Raw genomic sequence first — 23,356 nt, forward strand, 5'->3', positions numbered from 1 at the left:
TGGACTGGAGAGCTGCATATGGTGGGACTAGCGGTGGTGGTGGTGGACATGGCGGATTGAGAGAGGGTTGGTGATGGTATTCTTGCTGTTGGCCAACATACAGTTTTTCCTACCAATAACCTTGTGATTCCCTGACTGCTTTGGCCTTGCGACGATACCTCCACAGTTGCTGCAGGTGGTGTCCTAACCGGTGGGCTTACAGTGAGGGAAGCAATGTAGCGTTGCTGACTACCTTCATTCTGAGCAGGTGCACCAACGGTACGGGATGTTTGGTAGTTGGTCCAGGCTTGCAAGTGCATGCTGGTTAAATGTCTACGCATGCACGTTGTATTTAAATTTTGGACATTCTGACCTCTGCTAAAGGTCTTTGAGCATTTCTTACAGATAACTTTTGACTGATCATTCAGATCTTGGTTAAAAAATTGCCACACTGCACTCTTCCTACTATGGAATACCTTTTCAGGCATTGCATGCTGTGCTACTTTCACTGGATGGCCACGCTGTCCTAAAACTGTTTTTTTGGTTGACAAACGTTTTTGGCCTGATACGGGCCTGCCAGATGACAGCTGTTGCGATGTAGATGGCTGCTGCGGATCATCCTCCTCTTCTTCTGAGCTACTGCCAGTGGCACCCTGTTCCCCCAATGGCTGCCAATCTGGGTCAACAACTGGGTCATATATCACCTCTTCAATGTCATGTGCACCTTCCTCTGTGTCACCGTGTAAGGTGCTATAGCGTTCGGGACAGGGCACCATAGTCTCATCAGGGTCAGATTCTGGCTCAGTACACTGCGAGGGCAATGTAGTGATCTGAGTCAATGGAACAGCATAATAATCTAGCTGTGGCTGTGCATCTGTGCACTCCATGTCCGATTCATCTTGTAATGGGCTGTGAACTATTTCCCTTTCTATACCTGGCACTGTATGTGTAAAGAGCTCCATGGAGTAACCTGTAGTGTCGCCTGATGCATCCTTCACGTTTGCTTTGGGTGAAGGACACAAGGAAGCGACTTGTTCCTGACTGGGAGCATCCACTGACGACTCGCTGCTTTTAAATTTGGAACTTTCTGAAGAGGAGGCGAAAGAGCTAGAGGCTGAGTCAGCAAGGAAAGACAAAACTTGTTCCTGCTGCTCCGGCTTTAAAAGCGGTTTTCCTACTCCCAGAAAAGGGAGCCTTCGAGGCCTTGTGTAGCCAGACGATGACGCTGTCTGAACAACTCGAGCCTTAGGTGCTACTGTGCTTTTCCCACTACCACCAGATGCTGCACCAGCACCACCATCAGTACCAGCTGGCAATGACCGCCCACGGCCTCTTCCACCAGACTTCCTCATTTTTGGGAAAATGTAACCAAACTAACAACCCTTATATGGTACTGTAAAACAAGGTAGAAGGTGTATATAAACTTGTTAAGAATTTAACTCTCCCTTTTTTGGGGGGGAGACTGAACCAAAACTCAGGCCCAGTGTATTACACTACACAATGTAAGTGGCAAAAAGTGGCTGGAAGATATATGAAAAATCCAAGGACTGTAGTACAATTTCAATCTCCCTACAATGATCTCAGGACAAGTATGGCAGCAATAAAAAGGACTGCTGCACACAAAAGTGTGGACAAATAAACAAGATAACTGCAGAAAGGAGCAACAGGATTTTTGCTTTTATAAAAGCAGTTGGTTTGCACAGCAGCGGTGTACACACAGCAATGCAGCGATCAGGGAGCCTTATAAGCTACAGAGCTGATGCACAGAAATCTAGCCTCCACTGTCCCTGCAAAGAAAAGGTGGTGTTGGACAGTGGAAATCGCTACAGCACAAGCGGTTTGGGGGTTAATCTTCCCTCCCTAACTATATCCCTTCTTCTGACGAAGCGGCAGCAACCTCTCCCTATGCTATGATCGGCAAAAGTAAGATGGCGGTCGGCGTGCACGCCCCTTTATAGCCCCTGTGACGCCGCAGAAAGCAAGCTAATCAGTGTCATGCCCTTCTCTAAGATGGTGGGGACCGAGACCTATGTCATCACGCTGCCCATACTCTGCGTCCTCCTTCATTGGCTGAGAAATGGCGCTGAAAGCGTCATACGAAACGCAACTTTGGCGCGAAGATCGCCGACCTCATGGCCGATCCCACACTGGGATCAGGTCGGGTTTCACGAAACCCGACTTTGCCGAAAGTCGGCGATTTTTGAATTTGACCGATCCATTTCGCTCAACCCTAGTGGACAGTATGGGAGGAGAACTGAGGTCTCCGGAGGGTGGACAATATGGTAGGTAGGGGTCTAGAGGAAGAACAGTGGGGGAGTGAGGAGGACTGAGGGCTTCGGATGGTGGACAACATGGGATAGGTCTGGAGGGAGGACTGAGAGCTCCGGAGAGTGGACAATATGGAAAGCATGAGTCTATAGGGAGAACTTAGGGTTCTAGAGGTTAAAACAGTAGGGGAGGTTGGAAGGGTCAGGAGGGTGGAGAATATAGAAGGTAGGAGGATGGAGGGGTCCACAGGGTGGACAGGAGGGGGGAGGGGTCTGAAGGGAGGGTAGTGGGTTAGGGAGTAGGACAGGGGTCCGGAGTGAGGTGGTTACAGGGTTGAGGAGCGAGGAAACAGTTGGTAAGCGAGGAGGATGGAGAAGTCTGGAGGTTTGACAGTAGGGGAGGGAGAAAAGAGGCCAAGCGTTCCAGTGTATGGGGGAGTCTGGTCCTTTTGTTCTAAATGCATCCTGGCGCCTGTTCTACGTAACATCAGGTTACTCTGGTGGCCGATATTAGCTTGCCTGTTGTTTCGGATAATGCCTGGTTCTCTAGAATAAAACTCCTGACATGTACTTATTGGTGGTTCCAGATAATGACTGATTACTCAGGTATTTCTGGGTGCCACCTGGTTGCCCCAGTCTCCTGTTCTAGGTTTCTAGATAATTCCTAGCTGGTTCCTTGGTGTAATGTCCTAGACTGCATTAGACGAGTGCTTCTGATCTCAACATTCACATCCAAATTCTCATCCAGGTGGAGATTTCCAGGTTCAGGTGCAGAGTCCAGACACCACCATCCAGATCTGGGGCCTTCTGGAGATCACCTGCTCCATCTCCAGATACAGTCTCATGGGAGGCCAGTTCCGTGTCTCCTGGCTGCTGGATGGAGCTGTGGTGGCAACCTGGAACCCATCTGGTGTAAGCAACATTAATATACAGTACCGAATCCGAGAGGAGAAGGGGCAAATATCTGTGAGGAGACAAGACCAGGACACCTGGACACTAAGGATCAGCTACACCACAGAACAAGAGACTGGCTCATACATGTGTGACGTCACCGAGGAGGAGACCCAGAGGAGAAGACAATCCTCACCAGTATCTGTCACCATACAAACACCAGGTGAGAGACTATAGCAGTTATATTCCTCTACATAGGGGCAGTATTATAGTAGTTATATTCTTGTACATAGGAGCAGTATTATAGTAGTTATATTCTTGTACATAGGGGCAGTATTATAGTAGTTATATTCTTGTACATAGGGGGCAGTATTATAGTAGTTATATTCTTGTACATAGGAGCAGTATTATAGTAGTTATATTCTTGTACATAGGGGGCAGTATTATAGTAGTTATATTCTTGTATATAGGAGCAGTATTATAGTAGTTATATTCTTGTACATAGGGGGCAGTATTATAGTAGTTATATTCTTGTACATAGGAGCAGTATTATAGTAGTTATATTCTTGTACATAGGAGCAGTATTATAGTAGTTATATTCTTGTACATAGGGGCAGTATTATAGCAGTTATATTCCTCTACATAGGGGCAGTATTATAGTAGTTATATTCTTGTACATAGGAGCAGTATTATAGTAGTTATATTCTTGTACATAGGGGCAGTATTATAGTAGTTATATTCTTGTACATAGGGGCAGTATTATAGTAGTTATATTCTTGTACATAGGGGCAGTATTATAGCAGTTATATTCTTGTATATAGGGGCAGTATTATAGTAGTTATATTCTTGTACATAGGGGCAGTATTATAGTAGTTATATTCTTGTACATAGGAGCAGTATTATAGTAGTTATATTCTTGTACATAGGAGGCAGTATTATAGTAGTTATATTCTTGTACATAGGGGGCAGTATTATAGCAGTTATATTCTTGTATATAGGGGCAGTATTATAGTAGTTATATTCTTGTACATAGGGGCAGTATTATAGTAGTTATATTCTTGTACGTAGGAGCAGTATTATAGTAGTTATATTCTTGTACATAGGAGCAGTATTATGGTAGTTATATTCTTGTACATAGGGGGCAGTATTATAGTAGTTATATTCTTGTACATAGGAGCAGTATTATAGTAGTTATATTCTTGTACATAGGGGGCAGTATTATAGTAGTTATATTCTTGTACATAGGAGCAGTATTATAGTAGTTATATGCTTGTACATAGGGGGCAGTATTATAGTAGTTATATTCTTGTACATAGGGGAAGAATTATAGTAGTTATATTCTTGTACATAGGAGCAGTATTATAGTAGTTATATTCTTGTACATAGGAGCAGTATTATAATAGTTATATTCTTGTACATAGGGGCAGTATTATAGTAGTTATATTCTTGTACATAGGAGCAGTATTATAGTAGTTATATTCTTGTACATAGGAGCAGTATTATAATAGTTATATTCTTGTACATAGGGGCAGTATTATAGTAGTTATATTCCTGTACATAGGAGCAGTATTATAGTAGTTATATTCCTGTACATAGGGGCAGTATTATAGTAGTTATATTCTTGTACATAGGAGCAGTATTATAGTAGTTATATTCTTGTACATAGGGGGCAGTATTATAGTAGTTATATTCTTATACATAGGAGCAGTATTATAGTAGTTATATTCTTGTACATAGGGGGCAGTATTATAGTAGTTATATTCTTGTACATAGGAGCAGTATTATGGTAGTTATATTCTTGTACATAGGGGGCAGTATTATAGTAGTTATATTCTTGTACATAGGAGCAGTATTATAGTAGTTATATTCTTGTACATAGGGGGCAGTATTATAGTAGTTATATTCTTGTACATAGGAGCAGTATTATAGTAGTTATATGCTTGTACATAGGAGCAGTATTATAGTAGTTATATTCTTGTACATAGAGGCAGTATTATAGTAGTTATATTCTTGTACATAGGAGCAGTATTATAGTAGTTATATTCTTGTACATAGGGGGCAGTATTATAGTAGTTATATTCTTGTACATAGGAGCAGTATTATAGTAGTTATATTCTTGTACATAGGGGCAGTACTATAGTAGTTATATTCTTGTACATAGGGGCAGTATTATAGTAGTTATATTCTTGTACATAGGGGCAGTATTATAGTAGTTATATTCTTGTACATAGGGGCAGTATTATAGTAGTTATATTCTTGTACATAGGAGCAGTATTATAGTAGTTATAGTCTTGTACATAGGGGCAGTATTATAGTAGTTATAGTCTTGTATATAGGAGCAGTATTATAGTAGTTATATTCTTGTACATAGGGGCAGTATTATAGTAGTTATATTCTTGTACATAGGAGGCAGTATTATAGTAGTTATATTCTTGTACATAGGGGCAGTATTATAGTAGTTATATTCTTGTACATAGGAGCAGTATTATAGTAGTTATATTCTTGTACATAGAGGCAGTATTATAGTAGTTATATTCTTGTACATAGGGGCAGTATTATAGTAGTTATATTCTTGTACATAGGGGCAGTATTATAGTAGTTATATTCTTGTACACAGGGGCAGTATTATAGTAGTTATATTCTTGTACACAGGGGCAGTGTTATATTGGTTGTATTTTTCTCTGCAGTTTTCCTCTTTCAGAACGTCACACTGAGTATTGAGGTTTCGGAGCTTTATGAAGGGGATTCGGTAACGTTCTTTTGTCAGGTTTCTAGCCCCTCTCCTTCTCTAGATGTTACGTGGCTCACCTTGCGTCCGTCTGGTTGGTGGGAGGCGGTAGCTTCGCTGAGACATGATGGCGAGGTGGTGGTGTTGGGTGAATATGCCCAGAAACAGAAGTCTGGTTACCTGACAGCACAGAGATTGGAGAATGGCCGCCAGTCTTTGACATTGGACAGTCTGGTGCAGGGGGACAGCGGTTCATACATCTGCCGTCTCACAGAATGGTCGCAGGAGACACATGACGAGCGGACGAACATGACGTACAGCAGTAATTCCATCCAGATTGATATCCGGCGCCTCGGTGAGTGTCCGTGTTGGCCGATCCTCCCTTCTGTAAATGTCTGTTGTGTGAATGGTGACGGCACCAATCTGATACGTGTAAATAAGATGGCTGATAACAGGGTGCAGTAGAAAGTTTTGTGTTAGAAGTGAAGGGTAACAAAATAAACTAAGGGGTCCCGTGGGGTAGCTCCAGGAGGCGGCGTGGGCTTGTGGCATTAGATTCTATGAATACTAAGCGTGGCGGCTGTACAGTAAAGTGGCAGACATCACCACCCGCGAAGAAATGTCTATAAGACAGGACTGGAAGGAAACCACAAAACCGTGAAGTATGGCCTTAACCGCTGACGGAGACGGAAGGGGAGGAAAGGGGAGAGAGATGGTGCGATAAAGAGGGCTGGAGGTCAGTGGGCAAGAGGGACAACATGAAAGGTAGACAGGAAGGGACGGCAAGTGAGAGGGATGGTGGGAAAGGATGGAGGGGGGGACAGGTGGGGACAGCGAGTGAGAGGGGCAGTGGGAAATAAGGACTGAGGGAGGGACGGAGCGAAAAAGAGGGACAGGGATGGAGGGAGGGACAGCGAGTGAGAGGGATGGTGGGAAAGAAGGACGGAGCAAAAGAGGGGGCAGGGAGGGGCGGCGAGTGAGAGGGACGGAGTGAGAGATGGAGCGAAAGAGGGAGACAGAGGAACAGAGAGAGGGATGGTGGGAATGAAGGACGGAGGGGAAGGGAGGGACGAAGCGAAAGAGGGGGACAGGGAGGGACAGCGAGTGGGAGGGAGAGATGGAGTGAAAGAGGGGGACAGTGAGGGACGGCGAGTGAGGGACAGTGGGAAAGAAGGACTGAGGGACGGCAAGTGAGAGGGACAGTGGGAAAGGACGGAGCAAAAAAGGGGGACAGGGAGGGACGGATGAAGGGACAGCGAGTGAGAGGGATGGTGGGAATGAAGGACAAAGGGGGAGGGAGGGACGGAGCAAAAGAGGGGAACAGGGAGGGACGGCGAGTGAGAGGGACGATGGGAAAGAGGGAGGGACTGAGCGAAAGGGGGACAGGGAGGGATGGTGGTCAAACGGCGTGACAGGGAGGGACAGTGGGGGAGGGGGATGGACTGCAAAGGGGACGGTCTGGGAGAGAGGGATGGTGTGAAAAAAGGGGACAGGGAGAGACGGTGAGTGAGAGGGGCGGTGGGAAAGAGGGAGGCAGGGAAGGCCAGTGAGTGGGAAGGACGATGGGTGGGGCAGTGCAAAAGGAGGGGACAGGGAGGTACAGAGAGGAGAGATGTTGCGAAACAGTGGAAGGGTCAATGGGCGAGACAGGTGGCAAGGGGGAGGGATGGTGGGTGAGAGGGACTGCCTGAGGAATAGTGGTGGGCGAGAGGGACAGACGGCTCGAAAGAGTGGTTAGAGGGATGGGGAAAAAAGGAGGGACAGCACGAAAGAGGGTGAGGACTGGAGGGACAGTGGGCAAGAAAGACAGAAGGAGGGATGGCGCAAAAGAGGGGGGAGGAGGGATGGCGGGCAGGCCTGAGGGAGAATAAGGTGAGAGGGATGGGATGGAGGGACGGTGGGCAAAAGGGATGGAGGGACAATGTGAAAAAGGTGAAGGGACCGACGAGCAGGCCTGAGGAAGAGGAATGAAGGGAGGGATGACGCGAAAGAGGGGTTGGAGGGAAAGCGGGCGAGAGGGACAGGCGGTGGGCAGGCTTGAAGGAGAAGGATAGGGGGAGGAACGGTTTGCGAGCGGGATGGAGGAACGACATAAGAGGGGGAGCGGGTTGGAGAGACGGTGGGCGATAGGGACAACGAAGGGAAGGGTCGGTGGGCAAGATAGACGGCACGAAAGAGGGGGACTGCGAGGAGGAGGGACGGTAGGCGAGAGATATGGAGAGGGGGACGGCGAGCAGGCCTGATGGAGAGGGATGGGGGAGGGACGGGGTGCTAGTGAGATGGAGGGACGGAGGAATGGACGTCACCAAAGGGGGGAGGGCGAGAGGGACAGCAAAGGGGCTGGCAGGCCTGAGGAAGAGGGATCGGGGGAGGGACGGTGGACAAGAGGGATGGAGGGACAGTGGGTGGGAGGGATGGCACCAAAGAGGGGGGAGGGACGGAGGGCGAGAGGGATATTGAGGGAGGGGGATGGCTGGCAGGTCTTAGGGAGTGGGATGGGGGAAGGACGGTGCGAAAGAGGGTAGAGGGGCGGTGTGCCTGAGGGAGAGGGATGGCAAGCAAGGGGGAGAGGAGTGACGGCGGCGGCACGAGGGAAGGAGAGGTATGGCTGGAGTAAAAGGGACAGGGAGGGAGTTGAATGAGCGGGCAAGGACTGGGAGGACATAGGAAGGGAGAGTGGGGAAAAAGGGAGAGGAACGAGTGGGGAAGGACGGAGAGGACATGAGTAAGGAGAGAGGGACAGCAGGGAGGAGCGGGAACCTAGAAAAAAGAAGGAAGGGAAAGTGAGGGAGGGAAGGGAAGTGGGGGAGAAAGGGCGATAAATGTAAGTAGGTGATGATACAGACGGATATTAGGTAGAGACGAGAAATAATTATGGGATGGATCTGGGATATGAATTCTCTATTAAACATCCGGTGATTTGAAGAAAAAGGAAATGTATTTAGTAAAAGAAAGAACTATAATTAAAAAGGGATAAACATATAAAGAGAAATGTGAGCGGAGACTCCATAGTGATAGGTGTGACGTGCCCTCCTCCTCTTCTCGCTCGCCCCTCTGTCCTCCTCTTTTCGCTCGCCCCTCTGTCCTCCTCCTGTTCCTCTCGCTCGCCCCTCTATCCTCCTCCTGCTCCTCTCGCTCGTCCCTGTCTTCCTCCTGCTCCTCTCACTCGCCCCTCTGTCCTCCTCCTGCTCTTCTCGCTCGCCCGTCTTCCTCCTGCTCTTCTTGCTCGCCCCTGTCTTCCTCCTGCTCCTCTCGCACGCCCCTCTGTCCTCCTCCTGCTCTTCTCGCTCGCCCCTCTGTCCTCCTCCTGCTCTTCTCGCTCGCCCCTCTGTCCTCCTCCTGCTCTTCTCGCTCGCCCCTCTGTCCTCCTCCTGCTCCTCTCGCTCGCCCCTCTGTCCTCCTCCTGCTCTTCTCGCTCGCCCCTCTGTCCTCCTCCTGCTCCTCTCGCTCGCCCCTCTGTCCTCCTCCTGCTCCTCTCGCTCGCCCCTCTGTCCTCCTCCTGCTCCTCTCGCTCGCACCTGTCTTCCTCCTGCTCCTCTCACTCGCCCCTCTGTCCTCCTCCTGCTCTTCTCGCTCGCCCGTCTTCCTCCTGCTCTTCTTGCTCGCCCCTGTCTTCCTCCTGCTCCTCTCGCTCGCCCCTATGTCCTCATCCTGCTCTTCTCGCTCGCCCCTCTGTCCTCCTCCGCCCTCAGTCTTCTTGGTCTCCGCAGACTCCTCGCTGGAGGTCGTCCTCCTGTCTCGGGATCAGCAGGTGATGTCCGGCTCCTCCGCTTGCTTCTTCTCGCTCGCCCCTCTGTCCTCCTCCTCCTCTCGCTCGCCCCTCTGTCCTCCTCCTCCTCTCGCTCGCCCTTCTGTCCTCCTCCTCTCGCTCGCCCTTCTGTCCTCCTCCTCTCGCTCACCCCTCTGTCTTCCTCCTGCTCTTCTCGCTCGCCCTGTCCTCCTCTCCCTCTCGCTCACCCCTGTCCTCCTCCTCCTCTCGCTCACCCCTGTCCTCCTCCTGCTCTTCTCGCTTGCCCCTCTGTCCTCCTCCTCCTCTCGCTTGCCCCTCTGTCCTCCTCCTCCTCTCGCTCGCCCTTCTGTCCTCCTCCTCCTCTCGCTCACCCCTGTCTTCCTCCTGCTCTTCTCGCTCGCCCTCTGTCCTCCTCCTCCTCTCGCTCGCCCCTCTGTCCTCCTCCTCTTCTTGCTTGCCCCTCTGTCCTCGTCCTCTTCTTTTCTTTTCGCTCGCCCCTCTGTCTTCATCCTGCTCTTCTCGCTCGCCCCTCTGTCCGCCGCCCTCAGTCTTCTTGATCTCCGCAGACTTATGTCCCGGGATCAGCAGGTGATGTCCGGCTCCTCCGCTCGCCTCTTCTCGCTCGCCCCTCTGTCGTCGTCCTCCTTTCGCTCACCCTTCTGTCGTCCTCCTCTTCTTGCTCGCCCCTCTGTCCTCGTCTTCTCGCTCGCCTTCTGTTTTCCACCTGATCCTCTCGCTCGCCCCCCTGTCCTCCTCCTGCTCCTCTCGCTCGCCCTCTGTCCTCCTCCTCCTCTTCTCGCTCGCCCTTCTGTCGTCCTCTTCTCGCTCGCCCCTCTGTCCTCCTGCTCCTCTCGCTCGCCCCTCTGTCTTACTCCTGCTCTTCTCGCTTGCCCCCTGTCCTCCTCCTCTCGCTCGCCCCCCTGTCCTCCTCCTCTCGCTCGCCCTCTGTCCTCCTCCTCCTCCTCCTCCTCCTCCTGCTCTTCTCGCTCGCCCCCCTGTCCTCCTCCTCCTGCTCCTCTCATTCGCCCCCGTCTTCCTCCTGCTCCTCTCGCTCGCCCTCTGTCCTCCTCCTCTCGCTCGCCCCCCTGTCCTCCTCCTGCTCCTCTCGCTCGCCCCCTTCTTCCTCCTGCTCCTCTCGCTCGCCCTCTGTCCTCCTCCTCCTCCTGCTCCTCTCGCTCTCCCCTGTCCTCCTCCTGTTCCACTTGCTCGCCCTCTGTTCTCCTCCTGCTCCTCTCGCTCGCCCCTCTCTCCTGCTCCTCTCGCTCGCCCCTGTCCTCCTCCTGTTCCTCTCGCCCCCCTGTCCTCCTCCTGCTCCTCTCGCTCGCCCTCTGTTCTCCTCCTGCTCCTCTCGCTTGCCCCCCTGTCCTCCTCCTGCTCTTCTCGCTCGCCCTCTGTCCTCCTCATCCTCCTCTTCTTGCTTGCCCCTTTGCCCTCCTCCGCCCTCAGTCTTCTTGGTCTCCGCAGACTCCTCGCTGGAGGTCGTCCTCATGTCCCGGGATCAGCAGGTGATGTCCGGCTCCTCCGCTCGCTTCTTCTCGCTCGCCCCTCTGTCGTCCTCCTCCTCTCGCTCGCCCCTCTGTCCTCCTCTCGCTTGCCCTTCTGTCCTCCTCCTCCTCTCGCTCGCCCTCTGTCCTCCTCCTCCTCTCGCTCGCCCTCTGTCCTCCTCCTCCTCTCGCTCGCCCCTCTGTCCTCCTACCTCCTCTCGCTCGCCCCTCTGTCCTCCTCCTCTTCTTCTCGCTCGCCCCTCTGTCTTCCTCCTGCTCTTCTCGCTCGCCCCTCTGTCCTCCTCCTCCTCTCGCTCGCCCCTCTGTCCTCCTCCTCTTCTCGCTCGCCCCTCTGTCTTCCTCCTGCTCTTCTCGCTCGCCCCTCTGTCCTCAGTCTTCTTGGTCTCCGCAGACTTATGTCCCAGGATCAGCAGGTGATGTCCAGCTCCTCCGCTCGCCTCTTCTCGCTCGCCCTCTGTCCTCCTCCTGCTCTTCTTCTTGCTCGCCCCTCTGTCCTCCTCCGCCCTCAGTCTTCTTGGTCTCCGCAGACTCCTCGCTGGAGGTCGTCCTCATGTCCCGGGATCAGCAGGTGATGTCCGGCTCCTCCGCTCGCCTCTTCTCGCTCGCCCTCTGTCCTCCTCATCCTCCTCTTCTCGCTCGCCCCTCTGTCCTCCTCCGCCCTCAGTCTTCTTGGTCTCCGCAGACTCCTCGCTGGAGGTCGTCCTCATGTCCCGGGATCAGCAGGTGATGTCCGGCTCCTCCGCTCGCCTCTTCTGCGTGGTGAAGGCTCCATACGGTTTTCGGGATCGGCGGCTCTCGTGGTCTTGGGACTTCCAGCCGGACTCCGGGTCTCTCCAGAAACTGGTGAATGTGTCCGGGGAGGGTGACGTATCCTGGGGGGCGGCCAACCCTGGACTCCAAGGAAAAGCCCAACTCTCCATAGCGGGGACCACCAGCACACTGACCATCCACCAGGTGCAGCGCCAGCACCACCAGGGGGCGTACCGCTGCAGGGTCCAGGTCCTGAGCCAAAGCGCAAGTGTCCCCCGTGCCTCCGCCACCTCCATCACCATGAGCATAAAGGTCCAACTACCAGGTACCTACAGCACGGTATCTGACAGGGCGGGATTAGATACACAGCTCAGCACGGTATCTGACAGGGCGGGATTAGATACACAGCTCAGCAGACAGTATCACACAGGAGAGGATTAGATACACAGCTCAGCAGTCAGTATCACACAGGAGAGGATTAGATACACGGCTCAGCAGTCAGTATCACACAGGATAGGATTAGATACACGGCTCAGCAGTCAGTATCACACAGGATAGGATTAGATACACGGCTCAGCAGTCAGTATCACACAGGAGAGGATTAGATACACGGCTCAGCAGACAGTATCACACAGGAGAGGATTAGATACACGGCTCAGCAGTCAGTATCAGACAGGATAGGATTAGATACACGGCTCAGCAGACAGTATCACACAGGACAGGATTAGATACACGGCTCAGCAGACAGTATCACACAGATGGGATTAGATACACGGCTCAGCAGACAGTATCACACAGGAGAGGATCAGATACACGGCTCAGCAGTCAGTATCACACAGGAGAGGATTAGATACACAGCTCAGCAGTCAGTATCACACAGGAGAGGATTAGATACAAGGCTCAGCAGACAGTATCACATAGATGGGATTAGATACACGGCTCAGCAGACAGTATCACACAGGAGAGGATCAGATACACGGCTCAGCAGTCAGTATCACACAGGAGAGGATTAGATACACAGCTCAGCAGTCAGTATCACACAGGAGAGGATTAGATACACGGCTCAGCAGACAGTATCACATAGGAGAGGATTAGATACACGGCTCATCAGACAGTATCACACAGGATAGGATTAGATACACGGCTCAGCAGTCAGTATCACACAGGATAGGATTAGATACACGGCTCAGCAGTCAGTATCACACAGGAGAGGATTAGATACACAGCTCAGCAGTCAGTATCACACAGGAGAGGATTAGATACACGGCTCAGCAGACAGTATCACATAGGAGAGGATTAGATACACGGCTCATCAGACAGTATCACACAGGATAGGATTAGATACACGGCTCAGCAGTCAGTATCACACAGGATAGGATTAGATACACGGCTCAGCAGACAGTATCACACAGGAGAGGATTAGATACACAGCTCAGCAGTCAGTATCACACAGGAGATGATTAGATACACGGCTCAGCAGTCAGTATCACACAGGATAGGATTAGATACACGGCTCAGCAGACAGTATCACACAGGATGGGATTAGATACACGGCTCAGCAGTCAGTATCACACAGGATAGGATTAGATACATGGCTCAGCAGACAGTATCACACAGGATAGGATTAGATACATGGCTCAGCAGACAGTATCACACAGGATAGGATTAGATACATAGCTCAGCAGTCAGTATCACACAGGATAGGATTAGATACACGGCTCAGCAGACAGTATCACACAGGATAGGATTAGATACATAGCTCAGCAGTCAGTATCACACAGGATAGGATTAGATACACGGCTCAGCAGACAGTATCACACAGGAGAGGATTAGATACACGGCTCAGCAGTCAGTATCACACAGGAGAGGATTAGATACACAGCTCAGCAGACAGTATCACACAGTATAGGATTAGATACACAGCTCAGCAGATAGTATCACACAGGAGAGGATTAGATACACGGCTCAGCAGTCAGTATCACACAGGATAGGATTAGATACACAGCTCAGCAGATAGTATCACACAGGAGAGGATTAGATACACGGCTCAGCAGACAGTATCACACAGGAGAGGATTAGATACACGGCTCAGCAGTCAGTATCACACAGGATAGGATTAGATACACGGCTCAGCAGTCAGTATCACACAGGATAGGATTAGATACACGGCTCAGCAGACAGTATCACACAGGAGAGGATTAGATACAAGCTTTATTCTATCTCTCCCTCGCAGCCGCTCGTCTCATGGTGGACTCCGCTGATCGCACCGTGTTGGTGACCGCTGGTCAGGATGAGGCGGCCGTGTCCTGTAACATCAGGGCTCTGACTCCGGGCGCCGTCCTCCATGTTGGGTGGTTCCTGGTGTCGCCCGCCTCGCCCTCTGCAGTGAACATTGTGAATGTGACCCACGAGGGTCTGACCTCGCGCCAGCCCGGATTTCCCTGGTTCCTGAGTGAACGCGTCTCCCTCGATAAAATCATCCTCCGCATCCTGCGCCCGCAACTGCTGGGGTCCTTCTACTGCGCGGTGCGCGAGCTGCTGCCGGAGAGCGGAGAGTGGCTCACCCTGGCGGAGCGGACATCCGGGGTCACACGAGTGATGCTCCGCGCCTCAGGTACCACGATACCGCACCCAAGAATGAGCCGCCTGACTTCATCCCCGGCCATTTCTTCGCTCGTCTCCATCTGTTGCCCCGTCTCCTTGCCCTTCACTGTCTCCGTCTCCTGCCCCCCCCCCTCGTCTCCGTCTCCTGCCCCGTGTCCATCTCCTGCCCCGCCCCGTCTCCTTCGCTTTCTCCGTCTCCTGCCCTTCCCCGTCTCCTTCGCTTTCCTTGTCTGTCTCCTGCCCCGGTCCGTCTCCGTCTCCTGCCCCGGTCCGTCTCCGTCTCCTGCCCCGGTCCGTCTCCGTCTCCTGCCCCGGTCCGTCTCCGTCTCCTGCCCCGGTCCGTCTCCGTCTCCTGCCCCGGTCCGTCTCCGTCTCCTGCCCCGGTCCGTCTCCGTCTCCTGCCCCGGTCCGTCTCCGTCTCCTGCCCCGGTCCGTCTCCTTCGCTTTCCTTGTCTGTCTCCTGCCCCGGTCCGTCTCCGTCTCCTGCCCCGGCCCGTCTCCTGCCCTTCCCCGTCTCCTTCGCTTTCCTTGTCTGTCTCCTGCCCCGGTCCGTCTCCGTCTCCTGCCCCGGTCCGTCTCCGTCTCCTGCCCCGGTCCGTGTCCGTCTCCGTCTCCTGCCCCGGTCCGTCTCCGTCTCCTGCCCCGGTCCGTCTCCGTCTCCTGCCCCGGTCCGTCTCCGTCTCCTGCCCCGGTCCGTCTCCGTCTCCTGCCCCGGTCCGTCTCCGTCTCCTGCCCCGGTCCGTCTCCGTCTCCTGCCCCGGTCCGTCTCCGTCTCCTGCCCCGGTCCGTCTCCGTCTCCTGCCCCGGTCCGTCTCCGTCTCCTGCCCCGGTCCGTCTCCGTCTCCTGCCCCGGTCCGTCTCCGTCTCCTGCCCCGGTCCGTCTCCTGCCCTTCCCCGTCTCCTTCGCTTTCCTTGTCTGTCTCCTGCCCCGGTCCGTCTCCGTCTCCTGCCCCGGTCCGTCTCCGTCTCCTGCCCCGGCCCGTCTCCTGCCCCGTCTCCGTCTCCTGCCCTTCCCCGTCTCCTTCGCTTTCCTTGTCTGTCTCCTGCCCCGGTCCGTCTCCGTCTCCTGCCCCGTCTCCGTCTCCTTCGCTTTCCTTGTCTGTCTCGTGCCCCGGCGGCCCGTCTCCGTCTCGTGCCCCGGCGGCCCGTCTCCGTCTCGTGCCCCGGCGGCCCGTCTCCGTCTCCGTCTCGTGCCCCGGCCCCTCTCCGTCTCCGTCTCGTGCCCCGGCCCGTCTCCGTCTCCGTCTCGTGCCCCGGCCCATCTCCGTCTCGTGCCCAGGCCCGTCTCTGTCTCCGTCTCGTGCCCCGGCCCGTCTCCGTCTCCGTCTCGTGCCCTGGCCCGTCTCCGTCTCGTGCCCCGGCCCGTCTCCGTCTCGTGCCCCGGCCCTTCTCCGTCTCATGCCCCGGCCCGTCTCCGTCTCCGTCTCGTGCCCCGGCCCATCTCCGTCTCGTGCCCCGGCCCATCTCCGTCTCGTGCCCCGGCCCGTCTCCGTCTCGTGCCCCGGCCCGTCTCCGTCTCGTGCCCCGACCCTTCTCCGTCTCGTGCCCAGGCCCGTCTCTGTCTCCGTCTCGTGCCCCGGCCCGTCTCCGTCTCGTGCCCCGGCCCTTCTCCGTCTCGTGCCCCGGCCCTTCTCCGTCTCGTGCCCCGGCCCTTCTCCGTCTCGTGCCCCGGCCCTTCTCCGTCTCGTGCCCCGGCCCGTCTCCGTCTCGTGCCCCGGCCCGTCTCCGTCTCGTGCCCCGGCCCGTCTCCGTCTCGTGCCCCGGCCCGTCTCCGTCTCCGTCTCGTGCCCCGGCCCGTCTCCGTCTCCGTCTCGTGCCCCGGCCCGTCTCCGTCTCCGTCTCGTGCCCCGGCCCGTCTCCGTCTCCGTCTCGTGCCCCGGCCCGTCTCCGTCTCCGTCTCGTGCCCCGGCCCGTCTCCGTCTCCGTCTCGTGCCCCGGCCCGTCTCCGTCTCCGTCTCGTGCCCCGGCCCGTCTCCGTCTCCGTCTCGTGCCCCGGCCCGTCTCCGTCTCCGTCTCGTGCCCCGGCCCGTCTCCGTCTCCGTCTCGTGCCCCGGCCCGTCTCCGTCTCCGTCTCGTGCCCCGGCCCGTCTCCGTCTCGTGCCCCGGCCCGTCTCCGTCTCGTGCCCCGGCCCGTCTCCGTCTCGTGCCCCGGCCCGTCTCCGTCTCCGTCTCGTGCCCCGGCCCGTCTCCGTCTCCGTCTCGTGCCCCGGCCCGTCTCCGTCTCCGTCTCGTGCCCCGGCCCGTCTCCGTCTCCGTCTCGTGCCCCGGCCCGTCTCCGTCTCCGTCTCGTGCCCCGGCCCGTCTCCGTCTCCGTCTCGTGCCCCGGCCCGTCTCCGTCTCGTGCCCCGGCCCGTCTCCGTCTCCGTCTCGTGCCCCGGCCCGTCTCCGTCTCCGTCTCGTGCCCCGGCCCGTCTCCGTCTCCGTCTCGTGCCCCGGCCCGTCTCCGTCTCCGTCTCGTGCCCCGGCCCGTCTCCGTCTCCGTCTCGTGCCCCGGCCCGTCTCCGTCTCGTGCCCCGGCCCGTCTCCGTCTCGTGCCCCGGCCCGTCTCCGTCTCGTGCCCCGGCCCGTCTCCGTCTCGTGCCCCGGCCCGTCTCCGTCTCGTGCCCCGGCCCGTCTCCGTCTCGTGCCCCGGCCCGTCTCCGTCTCGTGCCCCGGCCCGTCTCCGTCTCGTGCCCCGGCCCGTCTCCGTCTCGTGCCCCGGCCCTTCTCCGTCTCGTGCCCCGGCCCTTCTCCGTCTCGTGCCCCGGCCCGTCTCCGTCTCCGTCTCGTGCCCCGGCCCGTCTCCGTTTCCGTCTCGTGCCCCGGCCCGTCTCCGTCTCCGTCTCGTGCCCCGGCCCGTCTCCGTCTCCGTCTCGTGCCCCGGCCCGTCTCCGTCTCCGTCTCGTGCCCCGGCCCGTCCCCGTCTCCGTCTCGTGCCCCGGCCCGTCTCCGTCTCCGTCTCGTGCCCCGGCCCGTCTCCGTCTCCGTCTCGTGCCCCGGCCCGTCTCCGTCTCCGTCTCGTGCCCCGGCCCGTCTCCGTCTCCGTCTCGTGCCCCGGCCCGTCTCCGTCTCCGTCTCGTGCCCCGGCCCGTCTCCGTCTCCGTCTCGTGCCCCGGCCCGTCTCCGTCTCCGTCTCGTGCCCCGGCCCGTCTCCGTCTCCCGTCTCGTGCCCCGGCCCGTCTCCGTCTCCGTCTCGTGCCCCGGCCCGTCTCCGTCTCCGTCTCGTGCCCCGGCCCGTCTCCGTCTCGTGCCCCGGCCCGTCTCCGTCTCGTGCCCCGGCCCGTCTCCGTCTCGTGCCCCGGCCCGTCTCCGTCTCGTGCCCCGGCCCGTCTCCGTCTCCGTCTCGTGCCCCGGCCCGTCTCCGTCTCGTGCCCCGGCCCGTCTCCGTCTCGTGCCCCGGCCCGTCTCCGTCTCGTGCCCCGGCCCGTCTCCGTCTCGTGCCCCGGCCCGTCTCCGTCTCGTGCCCCGGCCCGTCTCCGTCTCGTGCCCCGGCCCGTCTCCGTCTCGTGCCCCGGCCCGTCTCCGTCTCGTGCCCCGGCCCGTCTCCGTCTCGTGCCCCGGCCCGTCTCCGTCTCGTGCCCCGGCCCGTCTCCGTCTCGTGCCCCGGCCCGTCTCCGTCTCCGTCTCGTGCCCCGGCCCGTCTCCGTCTCCGTCTCGTGCCCCGGCCCGTCTCCGTCTCCGTCTCGTGCCCCGGCCCGTCTCCGTCTCCGTCTCGTGCCCCGACCCGTCTCCGTCTCCGTCTCGTGCCCCGGCCCGTCTCCGTCTCCGTCTCGTGCCCCGGCCCCGTCAGACAGTGACACATTATTTTACCTATTGCAGATACAACCTTGAGCGTCTGTAAGGAGAACATTAGCCGCGCGGAGCCTGCGGGGGGCGACGTGCTGCTGCGCTGCTCCTTGGAGGAGGTTCCTGGCCCTGCCGCCATCTTTTCTGTGTCCTGGTACTACCAGGCTGCGCCGTCCTCTTTCCCCAGCCTCCTGTATAGGGCCCGGTGGGACGGGGTCACTGAATATAATGAGGCCCTGGCGGGGCGGCTGCAGGTGGGGGTCGTGGCACAGGGGAATTACAGCTTAACCCTGTGTGCTGTGGGGCAGGAGGATGCTGGGATCTATCACTGCCGGCTGGAGGAGTGGAGGCTGCAGAAGGACGGCTGGAGGCTGGAGGCATCGGATACCTCCGGGTACCTGCAGCTCACGGTGACTGCCCCAGGTAAGAGACCCCCGCTGTGGGGCCGGGTCATCAGGGCGGACACTGGGCTCTGACCTCGCAATGACGTCATGAATTCCCTCTAATAAAGTGGGGGGCGCTGAAGCCTCAGAACACCAGGGTGGGCTCCAGATCTGTAGGACACGTCAGGTTCGGGATCAGTAGAAGATGAGTCGCTGGGATCTAGATCACTGTCCTGGAGTCTGAGGGTCTAGGTCATTATCGCTTGGTGGGAGGGTCCAGCTCGAGGTGGCCGGGGGTCTTGCGACTCTGGATCAGGGTGTCCTGGGTTTTGTGGCTCTGGCTCAGGGTGGCCGGGGGTCTCGTGGCTCTAGCTCAAGGTGGCCACGGGTCTCTTGGCTCTAGCTCAGGGTGGCCACGGGTCTCTTGGCTCTAGCTCAGGGTGGCCAGGAGTCTTGCAGCTCAGGGTGGCCGGGGGTCTCGCTGCTCTGGCTCACGGTGGTCGGGGGTCTCCTGGCTCAGGGTGACAGGGGTCTCGTAGCACAGAGTGGCCAGGGGTCTCGCTGCTCTGGTCAGGGTGGTCGGGGGTCTCCTGGCTCAGGGTGACAGGAGTCTCGTGGCACAGGGGTCTCGCTGCTCTGGCTTAGGGTGGCCAGGGGTCTCACAGCTGTGGGTGGGCGGGTGTCTCCTAGCTCTGGCTCAGGGTGACGGGGTTCTTGTGGCACAGAGTGGCCTGAGGTCTCGCTGCTCTGGCTCAGGGTGGCCGGGGGTCTCACAGCTCCGGGTGGCCGGGGGTATCGCAGCTCTGGCTCAGGGTCGCGGAATACTGACCCCCGGATTCTGTTCTACATTCTCTCTTCCAGATGACTGGCTGCTCGTGAACATCACCACATTAACCCTTGCGGCCCCAGAAGGGTCCAGCCTGGCCCTGCCATGTCATGTGGTGTCCACATCTGTTCCCGGCTCCACCTTCTCCATCACCTGGTGGAAGGTCGGGGCCCCCGGGCACCAGCTGCTGTACAATGCCAGTCACCTGGGCCAGTGGGCGCACCCTGGGGAGGACGGCTACCAGTATGAGCAGACATCAGAGCAGACGTTCCAGCTGAGGATCCTCCGCGCACACCCGCCAGACACCGGGATCTACTACTGCAGGGTCCAGGAGTGGGCGAGGACGCCCCGCGGGCTCTGGTACCAGATAGGACAGCAGACCGGAGGGAACATGTCCGTCACCATCCAGACAACAGGTGCACATCTGTTATTACAGTCACCTCCAGAGCTGCACTCACTATTCTGCTGTTACATCATGTCTTATCCTCCAGTCACCTCCAGAGCTGCACTCACTATTCTGCTGTTACATCATGTCTTATCCTCCAGTCATCTCCAGAGCTGCACTCACTATTCTGCTGTTACATCATGTCTTATCCTCCAGTCACCTCCAGAGCTGCACTCACTATTCTGCTGTTACATCATGTCTTATCCTCCAGTCACCTCCAGAGCTGCACTCACTATTCTGCTGTTACATCGTGCCTTATCCTCCAGTCACCTCCAGAGCTGCACTCACTATTCTGCTGTTACATCATGTCTTATCCTCCAGTCACCTCCAGAGCTGCGCACTCACTATTCTGCTGTTACATCGTGCCTTATCCTCCAGTCACCTCCAGAGCTGCACTCACTATTCTGCTGTTACATTGTGCCTTATCCTCCAGTCACCTCCAGAGCTGCACTCACTATTCTGCTGTTACATCATGTCTTATCCTCTAGAGCTGCACTCACTATTTTGCTGTTACATCGTGTCTTATCCTCCAGTCACCTCCAGAGCTGCACTCACTATTCTCCCGTCTGCTCTCTCCGCAGGGGTCGGTGCTCACGTGTGCTCGTCTCCGGCGCTCCTCTACGTCTTGTTGCTCTTCTTGGGGCTGCTTCTGATCTTGCTCGCGGTTCTCGGGTGGAGATTTGTGACCCGATGGAGGAATAGGGCCGGACGTTCGCCCCCGATGAGTATGAAGGGTTTGTGGACTTCTCCTGTGAAGGTGAACGGGCAGACAGAGAGGCCTGACGATGATGATGAGGCGGAGCAGGTCTCGCTCTGATGTACGGGGTCCTCGGTCACTGACTAATAGTGGGGGAGGGGTTGGGATGTGTCCAGCAGTGGCGGTCAGTGGGGTAGACCCCGACCTGGTGGAGCCTTGCTGGGAATTACCGAGGATGTCCTCGCTGTGCAGTGTCCCCGGGACTCCTGTGAGACCTCTGTGGCCGAGAGCTCGGGTCCCAGCACCACGGATCTCAGTCTGAAGGAGATTAATTCACCATGAACCTCAAACTAAGTATAAAGATGATTCTACACAACCTGGAATGGACGCCCTGCGGAGGTGGCCCCTAGAGAGGGGCCCGTAGTTCACTGAGCAGTCCCTTGTGTGTGAGGATATGACCTTATCAATAACCATACAGGATGGCTCCTCAGGGTCATGGGACAGGGGCGCCGATGTGACAGTGCCGCGCTTCTGGGGGGTGCATGCTGATTGATGGGGCATTTAACCTGTTACCAGTCATGGGTAAATTGGGATTTCGCCCCATCTGGTAGGTGCACAAGTCACATGATCAGATCAGCTGTGTCACGATAATGTGAATATGCCATGTTTGAGTATCTACCTAACTTTACAAGACACACGCTGCGGGCCATTCCGACCCCCCCCTCTTCTTACTCTGCCTGCTGCTTGTGTGTGCAATCCAAAACCTCTCATTTTCCCTCCCACCAAAATAATTTTTTATAGCTCTATGCTGGGCAAACAATTCTCCCTAGACTCCTCATTCCCCCCTCCAATCGAACACTGGCCAAAACTGGTACTTTGTTGAGATTCTTTGTTCTATTAATGTGAAATATAGTGGCACCTATCCGGGCTAGGGATATAAGAATTATATATTCCGGATGTCCCTCCGGATCTATCACTCACTGAAAGCGCTAGCAGCAACGAGGGCAAAGCGTGGATTTCTCCTTCAGCGGTTCATGTAATTGCACCAAAAAAATTACACTTAAAAGAATCGCCCCGACGTGGTGCACCCTGGGAACCTGGTGTAGTTCGTATACAAGATTCATACAGCGAAATATGCGTAAAAATAGTTTTCATATTCTAAGAAAAGGGGAGGTTTCAGCCCCTAATTGATGTCACCACAGGGGGAGTGCCTGAGTTTTGGGCTAGGAATACCTTAGTGAGACAGCATTCTTGCAGTGTCTTTGTGTACAGATGTGATATGCATCTAGATGTGTGCATCTTACAAAGCCCGTGGCCAGCCATGATGATATGAAAGGATCTGAATGACCTGTAAGTGTTCATTTCAATTTTAATCCCATTTTATTTGTAATTTGTCTCGTACATATGATATTGTCTCCTTTATAATATCTTTGTATACTTTGTAAACACTGCCTACCATTTTTTGGAGTAAAATAAAAAATTACTAGCTTGTCTCTCCATGCTCTAAACAAACTGTCGGGTCCTCTGAAGTGAATTACGCTGCTGATTTGGGTTGTCTCCAGACCCGTTAATCCTTGGAAAATTGGAGCTGAAGGCAGCATACTTTGTTCTGTGTGTTTGGGAGGCTTTGTAGCGACGGCTGCGTTGATAATTACACAGGTCAACAAAAAAAAAAATTTTTTTCTGGTGTCCAAAATATTTTAATGAATTTGGGGTATTTTTGGGGTGCTGATTCTGAATATGTCATCAGTTTTGCCAGATTGGCTCAAGTTTTTGAGATTTTTGGTATCTTATTTATAGCACTTGTTGGTAAATGCGACGCATCATCTCATTAATTTCTTTGGATTAGTACTTGAACTGAGCAGTTCTCAATATAGTTTTGTGTTAATTAGTGTTCTAAAAGTTTGTTCATAGCTTGATTTTTGCACTAACTTTATGTTGTTGTCTGTTTTCCAGTGAAAAGCATGAACTCATCAAGAAGAAGTTGTCTTAACGATCCAGACTCATTCTGTTACATTTGTGGTGAATACACACTGCCAAAACATAGAAGAAACATAACAGACTTCGTAAAAAAAGTGTATTTTTCCTATTTTGGGGTTATGCTTGGGGACCAAGACAAGTTTTGGGCACCACACATAGTGTGCAAAGCATGTATCGAATTATTACGAAAATGGAGCAAAGGACAAAGAAAAAGCTTCAAATTTGGTGTTCCAATGGTGTGGAGAGAGCCAAAAAATCATCATGATGACTGTTATTTCTGTGCAGTGCAAGTGCAAGGATTCAATAAGCATAAGAAACGAAAATGGGAGTAACATGGAATCTGCAAGAAGGCCTGTCCCTCATTGTGAAGATGTGCCTGTACCTGTGTTTACCAGAAATAACAGTCATCATGATGATTTTTTGGCTCTCTCCACACCATTGGAACACCAAATTTGAAGCTTTTGCTTTGTCCTTTGCTCCATTTTCGTAATAATTCGATACATGCTTTGCACACTATGTCTTGGTCCCCAAGCATAACCCCAAAATAGGCAAAATACACTTTTTTTACGAAGTCTGTTATGTTTCTTCTATGTTTTGGCAGTGTGTATTTTTGGCAGCGCCGCATTTACCAACAAGTGCTATAAATAAGATACCAAAAATCTCAAAAACTTGAGCCAATCTGGCAAAACTGATGACATATTCAGAATCCGCACCCCAAAAATACCCCAAATTCGATGAAATATCTTTGGCACCAAAAATGCTGTTGACCAGTGTTATTGTTCCTGCCTGAGTGGGAGTAGTATATC

The 23,356-nt window shown here is 54.8% G+C and overlaps 1 protein-coding gene across 1 annotated transcript in view; it reads left to right on the forward strand.

Annotated features, from left to right (window-relative positions):
- Nucleotides 1–22,056, forward strand: part of LOC143814906 (immunoglobulin superfamily member 3-like) — a 28,852-nt gene extending 6,796 nt beyond the window's left edge. Inside the window, exons 4-10 of the mRNA XM_077293583.1 lie at nt 2,995–3,360; nt 5,825–6,220; nt 11,783–12,175; nt 14,084–14,464; nt 18,253–18,642; nt 19,464–19,844; nt 20,455–22,056. Coding sequence (XP_077149698.1) covers nt 2,995–3,360; nt 5,825–6,220; nt 11,783–12,175; nt 14,084–14,464; nt 18,253–18,642; nt 19,464–19,844; nt 20,455–20,690 — 2,543 coding nt within the window. The 3' untranslated portion in view covers nt 20,691–22,056. The remainder of the gene's footprint in view (nt 1–2,994; nt 3,361–5,824; nt 6,221–11,782; nt 12,176–14,083; nt 14,465–18,252; nt 18,643–19,463; nt 19,845–20,454) is intronic.
- The last annotated feature ends 1,300 nt before the right edge of the window (nt 22,057–23,356 follow it).

The sequence above is a fragment of the Ranitomeya variabilis genome, chromosome 3, assembly GCF_051348905.1.
Source record: "Ranitomeya variabilis isolate aRanVar5 chromosome 3, aRanVar5.hap1, whole genome shotgun sequence".
Lineage (NCBI taxonomy): Eukaryota > Metazoa > Chordata > Amphibia > Anura > Dendrobatidae > Ranitomeya > Ranitomeya variabilis.